The sequence below is a fragment of the Dipodascopsis tothii genome (genome assembly GCF_038497935.1).
Source record: "Dipodascopsis tothii strain CBS 759.85 unplaced genomic scaffold V1510scaffold_44, whole genome shotgun sequence".
NCBI lineage: Eukaryota > Fungi > Ascomycota > Lipomycetes > Lipomycetales > Lipomycetaceae > Neoaidaea > Neoaidaea tothii.
The window spans coordinates 26,575-45,934 of record NW_027118028.1 but is presented as its reverse complement, the minus strand read 5'-3'; the positions used below and the strand labels follow the sequence as shown (position 1 = coordinate 45,934).

The following is a 19,360-nucleotide window of genomic DNA, read 5'->3' as shown; positions in this document are numbered from 1 at the left end:
TATTCAGAAATGTAGAGACCAAGTCCGCAGGGGAGAAGAGGAGAGATACAGCGGCTTGTGTTCTGAGAGTTACGCACTGCGTATATTTCAGCACACGTACACTTTCGCCGCGCCCAGCGGCTGTCGTCGTCCGGCGCGGCCCGATCGTGTGCCGGCCGGCCACCGGGCCGGAGCCGACCTGCCCGGCTGGCCCGGCAGTGTACGCCGGCGGGCTGTCTGGCGGCGCCGCGGCCGTGAGGCCGGCGCGGCGCGCGTATTTTAGTCGTCCGAGGCACCACCTATCAACACGCTCGCGCCGAGTAGAAAAGCGAAAACGAGCCTTGCCGGCGCGCAACTGCAGCGTTCCGAAAACGAAATAGGGGCGCGCCTGCAGCTGTCCACACACACGCCAGAGCAGCCATGGCCGGGCGGTTACACTCGATTGTCAGTGATCCATAGTCGCAGGGTGTGCGGCGAGCTGGCGGGCAGTTAAATGGCCTGGCGCGGCCGGGCGCAGATTCCGGCCGGCGCAACGGCGGACGCGGGGACGGGCGGCCGGCGGTGGGCCACGGGCGCCGGCAGGAGGACGCGCGGCGGGCGGTCCGCGTGCGGACGTGCGCGCCTGCCGACGGCGAGCGGCCTGGCCGGTCCTGCGCCGCGCGTGATCCAGGGGCTGGGCGCTCAGCCGCCGCGCATGCGACCGACCAAAGCTAACGGTGTTTGCTACAGGTGTGCTCGATTGGCAACCCCGGGTCCCAGTACGCCGGCACGCGGCACTCGGTCGGCCACCTCATGGTCGATCTCGTGCGCGAACACCTGCGCGCGGCGCCGTTCCAGACGGTGCCCGGACTCAAGGGCGCCGTGACGCTGGCGCGCGGATCCGCCGGCGACGTGCTCCTGTTCCGGTCCGACAGCTACATGAACGAGAGCGGCGGGCCGGTGCGGGCCGTTGTGAAGCACGCGGCGCGCGAGTACGGCGGGCCGGCGCCGGTCGCCATCGTGCACGACGAGCTGGAGCTCGCCCTAGGCCAGATCAAGCTGCGCACGGGCGGCAGCGCCAGGTTAGTCAAGCCGTCGGCGGTCCGCAGCTGACGTGACACAGAGGACACCGCGGGATCACCGACGTGATCGCCCGGCTGGGCACAAAGGTACGTGTTTCGCCGCCGGCGCTCACACCAGGACTTCTACCGCCTACAGGTCGGCATCGGCCGGCCCGAGAGCCGCCGGCCGAACGACGTAGCCGACTACGTGCTGGGCCGGTTCACACGATACGAGCGGCAGGTGCTGCTTGAGACCAGTTTCCCGCTGCTCCTGGATGCCCTCGCGCGCGTGAAGTAGCGGCCGCGGCCCGGCAGCTCGGGTACCAAGCAGCCTGAAACGCAGCGGCTGCACGCCGGCACCTGCAGGCGTGCCAACAGGGCGGCGCGCTCCGCCGCAGTCGCCGCACCCAAAAGTCAAACGTCCTGACATTTATTCTCCCCACCCTCTCTTTTATATGCCTATCCGTGACCTCATAACCTGTAGCTTAGTCGCTGAGCTGTGTGTCGTTGCGGTGCAGCAGCTCGTAGTTGCTCACGCCCCGCGAGCGGTCCGCCTCGATGTCCGGCGACGGCATGTAGCCCGACACCTCCGGCTTGGGCTCGCCGCCAAAGCCTGACGAGCGGATCCACACGTTGATAACGGTCAGGAAGTAAAGGTAGATCAGGAACGACAGGCCGTAGATCAGCATCAGGTAGCTCGACGCGTCGATGCCGTTCTCGGCAATCAGCGTCAGCTGCTCCTCGGTCGCGCACATGAAGATCAGGCCCGAGGAGACCAGCAGCCACGGCGGCAGGAACTGGAATGACTGGATCTCGAAGCCGAACGGCCGGTCCGAGAGCACAAACGAGATCTCAATGATCCGGGTGAAGCCGGCACCCATGAGCGCATAGCCAAACATGGCGTGGACCTTGGTCGACAGCTCGAGGTGCTGCGCGTGCACAGACATGGCCCAGCCGGTGATGATGAGCACGATCGCGGGAATGTGGTTGCGGCGGGGCTGGCCGTCCTTGGACGACAGCATCAGGCCGACCATGCCGGCGCACCACCAGACAATGCCCATGCTCGCTGCGGTCAGCGCGTCCTGCGCGCGTACTTACTGTGCTGGTAGTCGCCGTGCGACCACGCCGAGCCCCAGCGGTGCTCGGTGAACGTGTTGACGATGCCCCAGAGCGTGATGATCAGACTGTCGAAGAACTCCTGGCTCTTGCCCGTGCGGGCCAGCCACTGCTGGCCGACCATGAGCATGATCAGCAGGATGCAGCCGTACGCAATGAAGGAGCTGCCCATAATCTGGCGTCAGCACGCCCGCGCGCCTGCACTTACTCCGTGGGCCAGGCACTGGCCGAGGTGGTCCTCGTGGCAGAAACCCAGCGCGGTGATGCCGCCGAAGCCCATCTGCACCCAGGTCACGACCGGGAACGCCTTGCCGACGAGACCGTGCGCAAACACGATCACCGGCCGCAGGCGGGCGTTCAGGCCGCGCTCCAGATGCAGCTTGAGATACGCACCCAGAGCGACCTGCACGACCAGCATCAGCATCAGGAACGACGCAAACGACGCGTGGATGTTCTCCGAGAACTCGCGGCCCTTGTGCAGATGGCCGAGGGTGTATCCGAGCACACCGAGGACCGTGCCGGCGACTTGGACCGGAACGTGCCACCGGGACCGGGTCATGCCGAGGACCATACCGATGGGGAAAATCAGGCCAAACGAGACGATCATGAACTGGACGTCAGCGCCGTGCGATTCCGGCTCGTCCGGAGCGGGCTCACCATGATGTGCGTCCACAGAATCGAGTCCATCGGCTCGACCGAGATGTACTCGCCCTCGGGAATGTCGTCCATGTGATGCTCGTGGGCGCGGGCGCCCGCGGCCAGCGAGAGCACGGCGGCCACGGCGCCAGCGATATGTAGGGCCTTGGTGACCATTATGTGGGCTGCCGGACCTTTTGCGGGGGTGTAACAGTCGTGGTTCAGTTCCGTATGCTGCTCCCACGGGCCGGCAAAAGTTGGGATGAGGTCGTAGTAATGGTTGGCCTACGATAGGGTTACACATGGTACGCGTGGACCGCATAGTGTGGGAGGTACCCTATCTGCGCCCCGCTCAGTGCCAATGGAAACGGGAACTGCGCCACGGTTTGCCACACGGGAGCGCAACTCGTATTCGCGCCACGGGCCACGCACGCCCGCTGCGCCACGGGCCGGGCAGCGCGGGCGCGGACCCGGTCCGGACGGGTGACCCGGTCCGGCGTGCGGCTCGTGCGGCTCGCCGCCCGCCTGCCGCCCACCTGCGCCTCAGCCGCGCCCGCCTGCGCCCCAGCTGCAGATATCTTTCTATTAGATCAAAATACAAGTGTCCAGGTGCCAGGGGCACCTGCGGATTGGGCCGCGGCCGCGGCAGAATGCAGATGAGAGGACACTACAGCGCCCACGAGCGTTCCACGGCCGGGTCTTCCTCCTCAAACAGGCCGTTGTCGAGCGTGCTGATCATGTGGTCGCCGCAGAGCAGGCACTCGGACGACACCAGCGCGTCGAGCTTCTCGGCGCTCTGGCCCTTGGCTACCTCGGCCTGCAGGGCCTTGATCTCGGCCTTTAGCTTCGGCTCGGCGATCTCGGCCGTGCGCGTGACCAGGCAGTCCTGGTGGAACGCGTGCTGGCACGGAAACACGAAAAACTGGCGGGCCAGCAGCGGGAACGAGCAGATAAAGCAGCGCTCGCCCGGCTCAACGATGGCGAACCGGCGGTCGAGACTGGCGATGTCGTTGCGGATGTTCTCGGACGTGAGGGTGGACTCGTCCATCTCCTTGCGCAGCAGCTCGATGTTGCGGCTGTACTCCTCGAGCGCGGTGCAGATCTCGTCCTTGAAGTCGTCGATGACAACAAAGTCGGGGAAGAACGGCAGCAGGTCCTCGATCTTGAGCAGCTCGCAGCGCTTGAGAAAGTCGAGCGCGGACTTGATGCCCTTCTCCTTGTAGATGACGCGCTTGGCGACGCGGAGCCACAGCTTCTTGCGCAGGGCCGCGTCGTCCAGCGGGCGGTCAGCCACAATGCTCGCGAGCTCCACGTTGTCGTGCTCGAGCGCGAGGTTGACGGCCTCCTCGTAGAGCTTCATGGACGAGTAGATGAAGATGCACGACTGCACGCGCTCGTGCTTGATGCACAGCCGCAGCGCAAAGTCCGTGTCGTAGAAGCGCTCTTGGTCGTGCAGCTCGAGGTACTCGAGCAGCGCGGACTCGTCGCGGGTGGGGTGGCTGGCGTAGATGGCGATGAGCGTGTTGTGGACGGCCGTGTCCTCGCTCTTGAGCTTGTTGATCACGTAGAGCAGGTACGGGATCGCCTGGTTCTGGTCGAGGCCGCCGGTGACGGTGGCCGAGTAGCTCAGGATGGCCGGGATGAGCTTGCGCGGGACGAGCTCGGGCACGCGCATCCACGAGTCGACGGCGTCGCGCGGGCAGTTGACGAGCATCACGGTCGAGTACTTGTAGTAGACCTCGGGCGACTCCTGCTTGCGCAGCACGTACAGCGCCTCCTTCCACTTCTCGAGCCGGACCCAGTACGAGAGCATGAACGAGTGGTCGTCGATGCTGTTGGCGTAGAACAGCAGCTCGTCCTCGCGGCCGTTGGACGAGATGATGTCGTACGTCGTGCGGCGGTCGAGCACGGCCTTGTGCTGGACGACAAACTCCTGGAACGCCTTCTTGATGCGCTCGATCTCGGCCTCGTTGCTGACGTCGGCCTTGGCGCTCTTCTTGGAGAACAGCCCGTTGGGCTTGGCCTTGTTGGCCTGCACGATCTCGTCCTCGTTGGACTGCTCGGACAGCTTGGCCGAGACCGCGTCCTCGAGCGAGTTGAGCTTCTCCATGAAGAGCTCGACCACCCACGACGCCAGGATCGTGCGCTGCATCTTGGCCGCCGGCTTGAGCCCGGCGAGCTTGACGACGAGGTACTGCCGCAGCGCGTCTGCGCGCTGCAGCTCGAGGAACGAGATCGCGACCGACTCGAACGGCTTGGTGCTCTTGCCGAAGACGTTGGCGGCCTCGATGAACGAGCTGTTTTCGAGCAGGAACTCGCCGTTGGCGATCGCGACCGCGTCCTTCTCCTGGGGGTACTTGGCCATCCGCAGCGCCTCGTCGAAGCGCTTCTGGGCGAGGTAGATCCGCCAGATGTCGCGGTCCTCGCGCGTGACGGTGATCTCGTAGATGTTCTCGGACGAGTACGTCCAGAACGTCGAGCTCTTGCGGTCGGCCATCAGCCCGACGAACTTCTCCGTGTACGGCAGCCGGTCGTGGAAGACCAGCTTGCCGTCGAGCATGTTGATCGCGAAGATCTCGTTGTCCTTGAGGACGAGGATGTGGTACTTGGTCAGCGCCACCGACTGGATCGGGTTCTGGCCCTGCGGCAGCCGCGACTCGGGAAACAGCCGCGAGTCCTTGAAGATGACGTTGCCGAGCTCGACCGTGGTCGGCGCCGTGTACAGCTTGCCGTAGTACACGCCCGACTCGTTGAGCCACGCGTACGAGAGGTCGTCCAGGAACTCGGGGTCTCCGTCGTCCGGCGAGATCGCCAGCAGCGACCGCGCCGCGGGCTGGAAGTCCTTGTGGACCGCCGCGGCCTCGGCGTCGAAGAACTTGACGAACGTCGGCGAGACGTCGCCGGGCGCGTGCCGCACGATCTTGGACACCCAGTGCCACAGCCGGCCGCCGGCGGTCACGATCACGCGCCGCAGGTCCGGCTTGCCCGGCAGCACGTCCACGTGCAGGCCGTCAATGGCCCCGCCGCCCGGCGCCTTCCACGCCGGCCGGAAGTACCGCTCCTCGCGCTTGAAGTACTCCTCCGACGGCTCGATGTAGGTCTCGATGACGCTGCCGTCGGCGGTGCCGATCAGAATCGACTTGGTGGACGTTGTCGGCTCGGACGGGTTCCACGCGACCGCCGTGATCGCGTGGCCCTTGAGCCGCGTCAGCGGCTTCGGCCGCGCCGACCGCGAGCTCAGGTAGAAGTTCTCGGAGAGCGTGGTCGTGATGAGCAGGTGGGTGCCGGTTGGGTCGAGGAAAATGTGCCGGATGATGCCAATCTCGGCCGGCTTCTTGGGCAGAGACACGTCTGCCGTCAGCCGTGAGCGCCGCGGGACTTACCGTCGATGTCCTGGGGGTTGGAGAGGTCGATGCGCAGGATGCGGCCGGTCGAGAGCGCCATGTAGAGGACGTTGTTGGACACTGCCATGGCGGCCATGGACGAGATTTGGAACTGCAGCTGCACACGCTCAATGCTGAAGATGGGCACCTCGCTGTCAGCGCCGCCGGCGACGACGCCGCGGCCGCCGGGGAGGCCGTTGAGCGCGCTGCCAAGGTCGCCAAAGTCCATTGTGTGGTAGAAGGGCTGGGCCGCAGCACGGCCGGAGGGACCGGGACGGAGCAGGCTCGGGCGCAAACCGCCGCGGACAGGGAGACGCACGCGCGGGAGCGGCGGGAGCGGGCTCACGGATTCACGGCGCTTGGGGCGTCGTCGGGGTCGCGGTCGGGGGCTGCCGTGGGTGGGCACTGAGTCTGGCGCGTCGTTCGATGGCCGGGTTGGTGCGGGCCCGTGCCGCGCGGCGGGAGGGTTGTGCCACAAGGGACGGGCGCGGGGCGGCGGTGCCGAGATGTTACCCGGGCGGCGATAAGCGTTACCCGGCGGCGGGCCTCAGGGGCGGCGCCGCGCGCCGTGCGGCTCGCGCGCAACGGCCGCCGGTCGGCCGCGTGGCGCACTCGCCACTGACACCCGGTCAGGCGCCTGCCGGAGCGCCAGCAGTTCCCCGCGCTAGCCTGAAACCGCCCCGGCTCCGTCGCAGGCTGGAACAGTCCAGGCGCGGCGAGTGGCCACCGGTGGCTCGGGCCCTGTTTCGCGCATGCGGCGGGCGCCGCAGCCGCGGCCGCGCGCGTCCGTGAAACGGCGGGTGTGCGGCGGCTAGTAGTACGCCGACACGTCGCGGGCCTGTCACAGCGCGGGCCGCAGATCAGGGCGCGCGGGGCGGGATCTGACAGGCGTCGCAGGTGGCAGCCGTGGCGGGCGAGGCCGGCGTCGCCGCCGGTGGGGCTACGGCTGCAGCGCCGCGGCTACTGCCGGCGTAGCATCTCGCCAGGCACCGCGCCAGCAGCTGTGGCTCAGCAGTGGAGCTCAGCCGCGCCCCTGCCGCGCCGTGCCGCGCGCTGCCTACGGCAGGCGCCGCCGACGTCGCGCTGCAGCGGCCCGGCAGGCGGGGCGGGTCCCGCGGACAAGGCGTGCGCAGCGCACGCAGGTCCATGCAGGTCCGCCGATCCACAGCGGCGGCGCGCCCCGCCGGCCGGCGCTCGCGTATCGCCGGCCGGCGCGGCGGTCCGCGGCGGGCGCGGCGACCCAGCCCGGCGGCGCGGATCCAGCGCAGCGGTACGGCCGGTCGTGTGCGTCATGGCGACGCGGGCTACAGCCGCAGTGGCCGTAGCCCGCAGGTCGTGCGCAGTCCGCGCGCTTCTCCTGCAGACTGGCGCGGATGCGCTGCATACATGCGACGCCTAGAGCGGCGGACGCAACGCTATTCGCAGACCAGTCCCTAAACGGACGTGACTACGGGTTAGGGCCCCGCGCATGACTGTATGCTCCGTCCAGGCACCGCGCAGCTAGTTCCCACTAACTCCTCTCAGCGCTTGCCGTGACGCCGCCGCGGTTTCAAGTTGCACTTCTGGTGATGTGTCCCTGAGTTAGCCGGCCAGCATATATTTGATTTTTTTACGCCCGACCTCTCACGCAAGTCTTGTGGAGACCGCCAGGTGGTTGCCTGGGCAGAACAGCGGCACGGCGCACACAGCCAGACACACGGCCGAGCGCGGGGCAATGCGCCGGTGAGCAACCAACGGACCAGACAGCGCGAAGGTGGAGCGCACCCAACGAACAAACACGAGCCGACAGGGCCACGGGCAGCAGGACCACGCAGAGATGGCCGTGTATTTGACGCAGCCGTCGGCGATGTCGCCACTGCGCGGGTCGTTTGCGGGCGGGCACGGCGCGCCGGCCTTGCCGAGCCCGACGTCGCCGGCGTTTAGTGAGCCGGCCGGGCTGGCCGACGAGGTTTCGTACGTGGAAGGCAGGGGCGCGCTGACGACAGCCGATGGACCGAATTGAGCGTGGGCGAGTGGCTGCGGTCGGTGAACTGCGCCAAGTACGTCGAGCTGTTTGCGGGTGAGTTGCCGCGGGGGCGCGCTGACGTAGACAACCACATCGACGGCGAGGCGCTGCTGGCGTGCGACCAGAACGTGCTGCGCGAGCTCGGCATCCTCAAGGTCGGCGACCGCGTGCGCCTGTACGTGGCCATCAAGAACCTGCGCAGCAAGTGCTACGCCACGCAGCGGCCGAGCCGTGACTCGTGGGCGGCCGCGTACACGATCAAAAACGGCGTCGTGCTGATGCCGCAGCGACCGGTGGGCGTGCCACAGTCGCCGACGGACCCGACGGCGGCGCGCGCGCCGCCGGGGTCGCCTGCGACGGTGCCGGGCGCGGGCGTGGCCAGCTCGGCGCCGACGACGCCGGCGGCGGCGACGTCGACGCCGGTGCAGACGTCCGTGTCGGCGCCGGCGCCGGGCTCGGGCGCGGCGGCGGCGACGCAGACGGCCAAGTACGGCAACTCCAACAGACACTCGTACGTGGTGCCGCAGAGCACGTCGCCGCTGGTGTCGCCCAGCACCGACACGCCGCCGATGCGGTCGCCGGCCGAGTCGATGCCGCAGGGCACGGTCAAGTTCATCTTCCCCGAGGGCCACACCAAGCTGATCGACGTCAGCGGGCACTACAACAGCACGCTGATCAAGAAGCGCGCGCTGCGCAAGATGGGCATCCGGGACGACGTCGAGCTCTGGGGCGTGCACGTGCACGACAAGAGCGGCAAGGGTGAGTGGCGCGCGCCGGCAGCGCTGACGGCCAGTCCGCGCAGTCGAGGACGAGGAGCTCGTGGCGATCTGCTTCGCGGTCGGCCGCCGCGAGCACGAGCGCGAGCGGCTCATGCTCGTCAAGAAGGGCACCGCGCCCGACTCGGAGGAGCTGCACGTCTCGCAGCAGATCTTCCGGAACCAGCTCAGGGCGAGCGAGAAGGAGGCGCGCGACGCGCGGCAGACCGAACCCAAGGAGCCCAGCCGGCACGAGCCGTCGCTGTCGCTGGGGTCGATCGAGAGCTTCAGCTCGCAGTCGAGCGACGTGCTCAAGAGCGCGCGCACGAACCGGCTGCAGCAGTTCTTTGGCCAGCGGCCGCCGAGCGAGCTCATCTCGCTCAACCTGGCCGAGTACTTCCCCGGCCACGAGAGCCGGGTGCTGCAGCAGACGGTGCGCAACTCGATCCGGCGGTCGAAGCGCATCTCGGGGCTGAGCGGGCGCATGTCGACGGCGACGATCTCGTCGTTCGCGTCCGGGCGCGAGTCGCTGCCGCCGGTGCCGAGCATTGGCGACGCGTGGCTGAACGCCGAGGGCAGCTCGCCGGTGTCGGGCCCGGGCACGCACAGCTCGCTGTATGGCCACAAGCGGTCGTCGTCGGTGCGCAACTCGGTGTCGAGCCGGCGGTCGGTGACGGCGCGCAGCTTCACGAGCGCCAACGAGCGGCAGCGGTCGCTGTACGACGAGGAGCCGATCCAGGAGGACGGCGCGCTCGACCTGGACATGCCCGAGCGGTCCAAGAGCGCCGGCAGCGTCGTCAGCGCCAACAGTCTCGGCGAGCAGGAGGAGCAGCGCGAGCCGTCGATCGCGTCGCACCACCCGCAGCCGTCGCTGTCGCCGCTCGAGCGGCCCGGCTCGCCGTTCTCGTTCACCAAGAGCGACACGATGATGTCGGACAACAACTCGTTCATCGAGGTCGACAGCGTGGACGACATCCCCGAGGAGCTCTCGGACGACGAGACGAGCATGGAGGACCGCGGGCCCATGAAGTGGATCCGCGGCGCGCTGATCGGCACGGGCAGCTTTGGCACGGTCGTGCTCGGGCTGAACGCGCTCACGGGCGAGCTGATGGCGGTCAAGCAGGCCGAGCTCATCAAGGGCGACAACAACGATCAGCAGCGCAAGAAGGCGATGCTGGACTCGCTGCAGCGCGAGATCGAGCTGCTGCGGGACCTGCACCACGAGAACATCGTGCAGTACCTGGGCTTCAACTCGGACGGGCAGTTCCTCAACATCTTCCTCGAGTACGTGCCCGGCGGCTCGGTCTACGCGCTGCTGACGACGTACGGCGAGTTCGAGGAGCCGCTGATCCGCACGTTTGTGCGCCAGATCCTGTCCGGGCTCAACTACTTGCACGGGCGCGACATCATCCACCGGGACATCAAGGGCGCGAACGTGCTCGTGGACAACAAGGGCAAGATCAAGATCTCGGACTTTGGGATCTCCAAGCGCATGGACGCCGGGCTGCTCTCGACCAAGCACCACCGGCCGTCGCTGCAGGGCTCGGTGTACTGGATGGCGCCGGAGGTCGTCAAGCAGACGTCGTACACGGTCAAGGCCGACATCTGGTCGCTCGGCTGCCTCGTGGTCGAGATGTTCACGGGCAAGCACCCGTTCCCGGAGTTCTCGCAGATGCAGGCGCTGTACAAGATCGGCACGATGTGCGCGCCCGAGATCCCGGCGGTGTGCTCGGCCGAGGCGCAGGACTTTTTGCGGCGCGCGTTCGAGCTGGACCACAACAAGCGGCCGACGGCGGCGGAGCTGCTGGCGCACGAGTTCCTGCTGCCGTTCATGGCGGCAGACGTGGCCACGCCCGAGACCGAGGTGCCGCCGAGCTAGGGAGGACGGAGTTTGGGCTGTGAGCGGGTTTCCGCGGCGACGGCAGGATTACAGCGGACACTAAGGCCGCGGACGCCGAGTATTGTTTAATGTTTCGTTCAGACTTGTATATACTATAATGAGCATACCCTGATTTACAACGTGCGGGCTATATACAGAGGCAGGGCGCCTATTTGTGCGTCGGCAGGCTCTCCTTGCCGGTGAAGATGAGGCCGAGCGACGAGAGGAAGGTGCGCGCCTCGGGGTCGGTCTGGGCCGAGGTCACGAAGGTGATGTCGAGGCCGGGCACGCGCGCCCACAGGTCGCCGGCGCCCTCGACCTCGGGAAAGAACTTGACGTGCTGGGGCTGCAGGCCGAGCGAGATGTTGCCGAACTTGTCGCCGGACGAGTTCTTGACGCCCTTCCAGTCCTTGATGCGCGGCAGGACGACGTCGACGAGGTTGACCAGGAACTGGTGCATGAGCTCGCCCTTGATTTGCACGCGCGCGCCCATGCGCGTGCGGCGCTTGAGCGACCAGCCGGGCACGGCCGTCTTGGAGAAGATCGGGTACGAGCGCGCGCCCGAGATCTGCTGGAGCAGGATGCCGGCGGGCACGGCCAGCTCGCTGTTGGCCTTGGCCTCCTTGACCCAGCAGTGCAGCCAGATGGACTCGAGCTTGGGGATGTTCTGCCACGTGCGCGGCCGGATCTTGGGCAGCGGCGACGCCGAGCCGCGGGGCACGGCCGGGCCACGGTTGAGGTGGTATGGCGACGAGCCGTCCCACTCGCGCAGCGGGTTGCCCTTGTACTCGGTCTCGCCGTGCTTGTAGTTGAGCAGGAGCATGTCGGGCTCGACCGTGGTCTCGTAGTAGTTCTGGACCCGGTCGAGCTGGGTCTGCTGGGGGCGGAACCGGTGCGAGCGCACGTCCCAGTGCGGTGTGAGGACGGCCTCGCGCAGCTTGGGCTTGAGCACGGCCTTGTTAATCTTGACCCGGTGGTGGACCGGGTGGACGATCGAGACGCCGGCCTTGGCGACGGCCGGCGCGCTGTGGAAGCCGCGGGAGACGGACCGCGAGACGGCCGAGCGAATTGAGGACGCCATGGCGCGCGCGCCGAGGACGACCGGGGTGCAGTCTGCCAGCATCTTGCCTTCGTGATGGAGCGGACGGCGGCGGAACGGGAGAAAAGTTTTTCGGCGAGCACGTGACGCCGGCGCGCACGGCCACGCGCCACGGCGGCTGAGGTAACACGTCCGGGGCGGTCCCGTGACCTGCATGTCAGACACTTGGCACCGGTGACCCGCGGCTGCACGGTCCCCACCGCGGCGGACGCCGCGGCCGGCGGCGCTGGTGGCCCGCCGGCCTGACGTGGACACCCCTGCGGGCCACTTGGGCCGAGAGCGGCGGCCGGCAGACGACGGATGCGGGTAGCGGCTAGGCGTGGCGGTGCGCGGCGGTGCGCGCGGCGCCCCCGCCCGCGCGGCGGCGCCCTGTTCGTCTCGCGGCCAGCGCGCCGGCGGCCTGGCGGCGCCCGCGGCCGCCCGCCGGCGTGTCTGGCACAGCCGCGCGATCCAGGCCAGCCGCAGGCGCGGTCGCACGGACGCCCCACGCCCAGCCTCACGCGCGTCGGGGACGCGGCCGGCGGCGTACGCGCTACCGCTAGGTGCCCCTGGGTCCAAGGCCGCGGACACGGGGCCAGCGCGCCGGCTCACGTGCCGGCGCGCTGGAGCGGGCAGCGCGCCAGCGCGCCGGCGCAGGCCGGTCCGCCCCCTGGACTCGGTCCACGCAGGTCCTGCGGCGGCGGCGAGGCACGTGACGACCCGCCATTTTGCAAATCGCCGGCCAACGCCAAACTTACACGATCGCGGGCGCACCCCTACAGCCACCACACCAGACGGCGATCGCGAGCCCGAGAGCACACGGCGCGGGCCACGAAGCGCAGCGATCACCAGCCCTAGACCACAGCGCGTGCCGCAAGCGCGCACAGACAGCGGTGGGCAGCCAGTCGGCAGCCATCACCGAGCGTCCCCAGGGCGCACCAGGCGGCACAGGCCGCGGACGCCGCAGCAGGCGCGCGCAGTGAGCAAGACCGCGCTCGCGCGCCCCCGCGGCCCCCGCGATGCCTGCGCCAGACAGCCGCAAGCCGCTGCCGGCGCCGCCGACGGGCGTGCAGTCGTCGGCGGCGTCGGTGCACTCGGTCGGGTCGCGCAACTCGTCGGCGTCGTCCATCTTTGGGTCGGCGCGCAAGCGCAGCAAACAGCAGCAGCAGCAGCAGCAGCAGCAGGAGGGCCCGCCGCCGACGCGGTCGTCGACGATCTCGTCGACGGGGTCCAGCGGGTCCGGCGCGTACTCGTTCCCGTACGACCGCGCGGCCAAGGGCCTCGTGCCGTCGCCGTCGTCGTCGTCGCTGCACCTGGCGCCGCTGCAGTCGCCGACGAACGCGCCTGAGGACCCCAACATGCCGGACGAGGTCATGATCGACCGCATGTTCCAGTCGCTGATGAACAAGCGCGACTTCAAGAAGCTGCCGGCGGCCGCGCGGCAGCAGATGCTGCAGTTCCCGGCGGCCAAGAAGTGGATGCTCATCCACCAGGACGCGCTCACGGAGCAGCAGAAGCACGCCAGCCACGGCGTGTCGGCGGTGGCGACGACAATCGCGAGCCACCGGCAGAGCATGGTCGGCGGCAGCCGCAAGAGCATGATCGCCAAGGACCCCGGCGAGGACGACCCCGAGTGGTACGTGCGCAAGATCATGGACCGCAGCATCACGGCCAAGCAGCTGGGCAACCTGCGCGTGTGCCTGCGGACCGAGACGATCCTGTGGGTCAAGAAGTTCCTCGAGGCCCAGGGCGAGCTGGCGCTGACGACGGTGCTGCGCCAGCTCAACCAGCGGTACCCGGGCACGCCGGAGGAGCTCGAGCTCGAGTACAACCTGGTCAAGTGCCTGAAGACGCTGCTGAACCTGGAGGACGCGGCGCACGAGGCGCTCAAGTCGACCAAGTGCATCCCGGCCATCATCGGGTCGCTGGTGTCGCCGCGGCTGGCGACGCGCAAGCTGATCACGGACATCCTGACGTTCCTGGCGCACTGGGCGCACCCGTTCGGGCACACGCAGGTGCTCGCGTCGTTCGAGCAGCTGCGGCCGGCGCTGTCGGAGCAGGGCCGGTTCGAGATCTGGATGCAGACCGTCGAGGAGTCGCTGTCCGGGCGCGGCAAGATGGGCTCGCTCGTCGGCGCGTCGGACGAGGTGCGCGCCGGCGGCGTGGGCTCGGAGAACATGCTGATGGAGTACTCGGTCGCGACGCTGCTGCTGGCCAACATCCTGGCGCAGGGCTCGGAGGAGATCCGGATCCGCGTGCACGTGCGCGCGCAGTTCAAGTCGTGCGGGTTCTCGCGGATCCTGGCCCGCATGCGCGAGTTCAACTACGACCTGATCACGGAGCAGATCCAGCAGTACGAGGACGCGGCCGCGCTCGACTACGAGGACCTCATGGAGCGCGCGCAGGAGGACGAGCTGCGCGACCTCGACGACCCGGTCGAGATCGCCGAGGAGATGTGGCAGAAGGTCAAGGGCACGTCGTCCGAGGACCACTTTGTGTCGTCCATGCAGCACCTGCTGCTGCTGCGCAACGACTCGTCCACGGACCGCAAGTACGCGCTCAAGCTGATCGACGGCGTGCTGTCGCACGTCGTCATGGACCGCCTGCTGCCGAACCGCAACCTGCGCACCACGCTGCAGTTCTCGGTCCAGGACCTGCTCAACAAGATGTACTCGGACGAGCAGGCGCGCCGGGCGATCGTCGAGGCCATGGAGGCCAACAACCGCGCCGAGCAGGCCCTGGCCGAGCGCGAGGAGATGGCCCAGCAGGTCGCGCTCGGCGCCGACGGCATGGTCGCCAAGCTCCAGAAGGAGGTCGCCGAGCAGGAGGAGATCATCAACCTGCAGAAGCGCAACCACGCCGCGCTGCGCGCCGAGCTCGACGAGCTGCGCCAGGTCCACATGCAGCACCTGCAGACCTCCGAGATGGAGATCCGCGAGCTGTACCTGCTCGTGCACGAGCAGGAGCGCACCCCGACGCTGGGCGGCCTGCGCGGCGGCCTCGACCGCAACGCCATCGTGCTCGCGCTCGAGGACCAGCTCTCGCGCAAGACCTCCGAGTACCGCAACGAGGGCCGCGCCTGGGACGCGCGCGTCGAGCCGTCCCCGCGCCTGCGCGAGCTGCGCGACCGCATGGACTCGCTGCAGCGCGAGGCCCGCGAGTTCGACTACTACGACGCCGACGGCCTCGGCATCCGCGGCTACGGCTCCGAGGACGACCACCGCCGGGACTCGGCCGCCAGCGCCCGCAGCTCCTACTCGTACGACCAGCGCGGGGACGACGGCCCGCCGTCTCCGAGCAAGCGCAGCTCGCTGCTGGACTCGCCGGGCTCGTCCCACACGCGCTTCATCGGCCGCCCGAAGGGCCCGCGCAAGCCGGCGGCCAAGCGCGACAGCGCCGACTTTTCGTCGCGCCGCCAGTCGGCGACGAACGCGGTGCGCTCCATGTCGAGCAACCTGCTGAGCGAGCTGACGCGGCGCGTGAAGCGCTACGACGGCGACGAGGCGGGCTCGGACATGGCCCTGGACGCGGCGCGCGCGGCGACGGCGTCACCAGCAGCCGCGGCTGCCACCGCTGCCACCACGCCCGCGGCTGCCGTCGTCCCGCGCGCGCCGGTCCAGCGCAAATCCCTGTCCGGGTCGCCCCCAGACAACAGCATCCGCAAGCGCGCCACCGACGCCGGCGACGTGTATCTGCTGCCGAACCCAGAGATCATCGAATCGGTCATGCGCGCCATCAACGGCGGCAACTGGGTGCCGCCGGCGAGCAGTCCGGGCCCGAGCCCGTACTCGACAACTGGTAATTATTCGTCCGACCTCGCACCCGACGGGACGGCCGGAGAGCCGCCGGGCATGGCCGCTGCAGCAGGCACGGCCGCTGCGGCGGCACCGGGCGGTTTGGCGTCTGCCGCGCCCGCCGCCGTGGCCTCTACGTCCGCGCCGTCTGCCGCCGGCGGTCCAGCCTCCGGCCCGGCAACGTCGTCCTCTCCGATCGCCCCCCTCTCTCTCTCCGTTCCCAGCCTTTCTCCACAAGAGCACCCGACTGATCAGACAGGAAACCCAGCCGAAGGCGCGATTATCCCGGCCGGCATGGTCGCCGTGCCGGCTCACATGGTCTCGGGCGACATCCCGGCCGTGCGGTCGTCCGAGCAGCTCGTTGTGCCCGACGGCATGGTCCTGATTCCGGCCAACATGGTTCCGGCCGGCGTGCTGCCGGCGGACGTGGTGCCGGTGGGCATGGTCGCGGTCGATTCCGAGGCCGCGGCCGGCGGAATCGCGGCCGGCACGCTCGTTGCGGGCGAGCGCGGTGTCGGCGGCGCTTCGCCGTCGCTGGCGGCCACGCCGACGCTGGAAACCATCAACGAGGGCAGCGAGACGGGCGTGCCGGCGCCGGTGGGCGTTCCTGCGGCGGGCGCGGCCCCGGGGCCGCCGCCGCCGCCGCCTCCGCCGCCGCCGCCGCTGCCGGACAACCTCAAGTTCGGCCAGGGCGCGGCTCCGCCGCCGCCGCCGCCGCCGCCGCCGCCACTGCCCCCGGGCATGGGCGGCCCGCCGCCGCCGCCGCCGCCGCCGCTCCCTCCAAGTCTCGGCGGCGCCCCTCCGCCGCCGCCGCTGCCCCCCAGCCTCGGCGGTGGCCCGCCGCCACCGCCGCCGCTCCCGCCCGGCATGGGCGGCGCCCCCCCGCCGCCGCCGCTGCCGTCCGGGCCCGTCCGCAAGGTGCAGGCCAAGGAAAACGACGCGCCCAAGGGCACAGACCCCAACACGCCGCGGCCCAAGCGCAAGCTCAAGCCAATGCACTGGGAAAAGCTCGACGCAGTCGAGTACACGCTCTGGTCCACGATGGGCAAGCTCCGCACGCCCATGCTCACGCAGTCGGACTCGGAGGACTCGCTGTCGTCGCTGTCGACGGCGTCGGACGTCGACGAGCAGCTCCTGGACGAGGAGCGCCCCAACCGCAAGAAAATCAAGGACACGGGCGTGTACTCGCTGCTGTACAAGAAGGGCATCTTCGACGAGGTCGAGCGGATCTTTGCGGCCAAGGAGATCAAGAAGTTCGCGGCCAAGAAGGCGGAGAACGCCGAGAAGAAGAGCTTCATCTCGCGGGACCTGGCGCAGCAGTTCGGCATCAACCTGCACGTGTTCGCCAACCTCTCGGTCGAGGAGACGGTGCTCAAGATCCTGCGGTGCGACAAGGAGGTGATGAACAGCACCAACGTGCTCGAGTTCCTCGCCAAGGACGACCTCGTGCGGATCCCCGACTCGGTCGCGCGCAACCTGATGCCGTACAGCGCGAGCGCGGCGGACGGGCGCGTGCGCGAGAAGGACCCGTCGGAGCTCACGCGCGCGGACCAGCTCTACCTCGAGCTGTGCTTCTCGCTGCAGGCGTACTGGAAGTCGCGCATCCGCGCGCTGCTGCTGACCAAAAACATCGAGAAGGACTACGACGAGCTCGTCGGCAAGCTGCGCACGATCGACGCGGCGTCCGAGGCGGTGCGCAACTCGGCCAAGCTGCGCGACCTGCTGGACATCATCCTGGCGGTGGGCAACTACATGAACGACCCGACCAAGCAGGCGACCGGGTTCAAGATCGGCACGCTCGCGCGGCTGGCGTTCATGAAGGACGAGACCAACACGATGACGTTCCTGCACTACGTCGAGAAGATCGTGCGGACGAGCTTCCCCCAGCTCGAGGGCTTCATCGACGAGCTCAAGGACGTGATGGCGATGGCCAAGATGTCGATCGACCAGGTCGAGACCGACTGCCGCCAGTTCATCCAGAACATCAAGAACGTGCAGGACTCGATCGACTTTGGCAACCTGTCGGACGCGAGCAAGTTCCACCCCGAGGACCGCGTGCTCAAGGTCGTGCGGCCGGTGCTGTCGGACGCGCGCAAGAAGCGCGACTACCTGGACGAGCACCTGACCAACACCGAGCGCACGTTCGAGAGCCTGATGAAGTACTTTGGCGAGGACGCGGGCGACGCGGGCTCGCGCGCGACGTTCTTTGCCAAGTTCGCCAACTTTGTCAACGACTACTCCAAGGCGCGCAAGGAGAACGTGCAGCGCGAGGACGAGCAGCGCATGTACGAGGCGCGCCGCAAGAAGGTGCTGGACGCGCAGCGCAAGGCGCACGAGCCGGCGGGCGAGCCGGCGTCGCCGACCCTGCTGACGGCGGGCGCGGCCGACAAGACCGAGAGCGCGGCCGTCATGGACAACCTGCTGGCGAAGCTGCGGGCCGCGGGCCCGGCCGCGGGCGACGCGCGCAGCGCGCGCCGCCGCGCGGCCGCGCGCCAGGCCCAGGCCAAGCTGGCGGCCTCGGGCGAGGACACGACCGCGGCGGCGTCTGCGCTGGCCGACCTCGTGCGCGACGAGCCCATCCGCACGGCCAGCACCGGCCGCGGCGAGCGCAGCATGGACGTGCGCGAAATGCGCGAGGAGCGCCGCCGCCGCCGCGAGAAGCGCCGCCAGGAGCTCATGAAGCAGAACGAGTCGAGCATCATCTCCGAGGCCTCCAAGGACAGCATTGGCCTGGGCGAGCGCGACACGAGCGGCTCGAGCGAGTCGTACGAGGCGGACGCGTCGCGAACCGACGCCGACGACTCTGTGTCGCCGGGCTCGCAGGACTCGCCGACCGAGGCGGGCATTCGGGCGGCGATGGCGTCGATTGCGGCGCTGTCGCGCGGTGGCGCGGACGCCGGTGCGGCGGACACGCCGGCTGAGCCCGCGGGCGCTGCCTACGCGGCCGAGGCGCGCGCGGAGACCGCTGAAGCGCCCGCCGAGGCCGCCGAAGCGCCCGCCGAGACCGCCAAAGCGCCTGCCGAAGTGCGCACCGAGACCGCCGGAGCGCCGGTCGACGCTACGGCGCCCTCTGAGTCCGCCGAGGCGCCCTCTGAGCCCGCCGAGGCGGCCCCTGCATCCGCTGAGGCGTCCTCCGAGCCCGCCGACCTCGCCTCTGCCGCCCCCGCCGCCGCCGACGCCACCTTCGACCCCACCGACCCAAATACCACGATTTCGACAATCGACGACGACGCCACCACCGACGCCATCTTCTACGAAGCAAATGAAGTCAACGAGTCTGGCGCCAACGACTCCGGCGCCCATCCGGCTGACGACACCCTCGGCGCCGAGCCGGCGCCCACTGTATAGATCGACGATTGCATGACTTACGTGTTGTATTTTACAATGTATTTTTACATGTCTGAACATTTCATCTAGTTAATTAATCATTGAACACTCGGCTAAGATGCGGCTATGCGCCCGTGCTGCGCCACGCGGCTATATGGGGGTCGGTGTTGGCCCTGCGGCGGCTATACGGTGGGCGGCTATATACGCGCCGCCACGGGTGAACCTCCGGCGGCGACTCCGTCGAGGTGGCTGCCCTGCGGGCAGATCTGAGCCGCACGCAGTGCGGCTGGCGCCGCTCGTGTAGCCTGCCCGCAGGGCAGCCACCCTCGACGGAGTCGCCGCCGGAGGCTCGCGCACCGCCACGGCGA

General features: G+C 68.8%; 6 protein-coding genes across 6 annotated transcripts; 3 read left to right on the top strand and 3 right to left on the bottom strand.

The window, feature by feature from the left end:
- Positions 1-3: 3 nt before the first annotated feature.
- Positions 4-1,504, top strand: V1510DRAFT_432182 (peptidyl-tRNA hydrolase). Its single transcript, XM_066935479.1, has 4 exons — positions 4-423; positions 709-1,040; positions 1,082-1,127; positions 1,159-1,504. The coding sequence occupies exons 1-4, from the start codon at positions 400-402 to the stop codon at positions 1,315-1,317; spliced, it is 561 nt and encodes a 186-aa protein (XP_066786723.1). The 5' UTR covers positions 4-399; the 3' UTR covers positions 1,318-1,504.
- Positions 1,311-3,075, bottom strand: V1510DRAFT_423261 (uncharacterized protein). Its single transcript, XM_066934918.1, has 4 exons — positions 2,793-3,075; positions 2,344-2,745; positions 2,118-2,310; positions 1,311-2,085 (listed from the first exon to the last, which is right to left on the bottom strand). Exons 1-4 carry the CDS (start codon positions 2,946-2,948, stop codon positions 1,505-1,507), a joined length of 1,332 nt encoding a protein of 443 aa, XP_066786722.1. The 5' UTR covers positions 2,949-3,075; the 3' UTR covers positions 1,311-1,504.
- Positions 3,076-3,340: 265 nt separating this feature from the next.
- Positions 3,341-6,624, bottom strand: V1510DRAFT_432180 (Pep3/Vps18/deep orange family-domain-containing protein). The gene is made up of 2 exons (XM_066935478.1): positions 6,155-6,624; positions 3,341-6,122 (listed from the first exon to the last, which is right to left on the bottom strand). Exons 1-2 carry the CDS (start codon positions 6,381-6,383, stop codon positions 3,439-3,441), a joined length of 2,913 nt encoding a protein of 970 aa, XP_066786721.1. The 5' UTR covers positions 6,384-6,624; the 3' UTR covers positions 3,341-3,438.
- A 932-nt stretch (positions 6,625-7,556) lies between these two features.
- On the top strand, positions 7,557-10,940 carry V1510DRAFT_423257 (kinase-like domain-containing protein). Its single transcript, XM_066934917.1, has 4 exons — positions 7,557-8,107; positions 8,140-8,213; positions 8,244-8,918; positions 8,953-10,940. The coding sequence occupies exons 1-4, from the start codon at positions 7,971-7,973 to the stop codon at positions 10,791-10,793; spliced, it is 2,727 nt and encodes a 908-aa protein (XP_066786720.1). The 5' UTR covers positions 7,557-7,970; the 3' UTR covers positions 10,794-10,940.
- Positions 10,876-11,993, bottom strand: V1510DRAFT_423255 (mitochondrial 54S ribosomal protein uL5m). The gene has a single exon (XM_066934916.1). The coding sequence runs from the start codon at positions 11,914-11,916 to the stop codon at positions 10,963-10,965; it is 954 nt and encodes a 317-aa protein (XP_066786719.1). The 5' UTR covers positions 11,917-11,993; the 3' UTR covers positions 10,876-10,962.
- A 1,242-nt stretch (positions 11,994-13,235) lies between these two features.
- On the top strand, positions 13,236-18,167 carry V1510DRAFT_440822 (uncharacterized protein; the record flags this gene model as incomplete). Its single annotated transcript, XM_066935619.1, has 3 exons — positions 13,236-13,412; positions 13,482-15,881; positions 16,245-18,167. Coding segments are annotated over 3 exons (4,500 nt in total), but the record flags the coding sequence as incomplete, so codon positions are not given.
- Between the last annotated feature and the right edge of the window lie 1,193 nt (positions 18,168-19,360).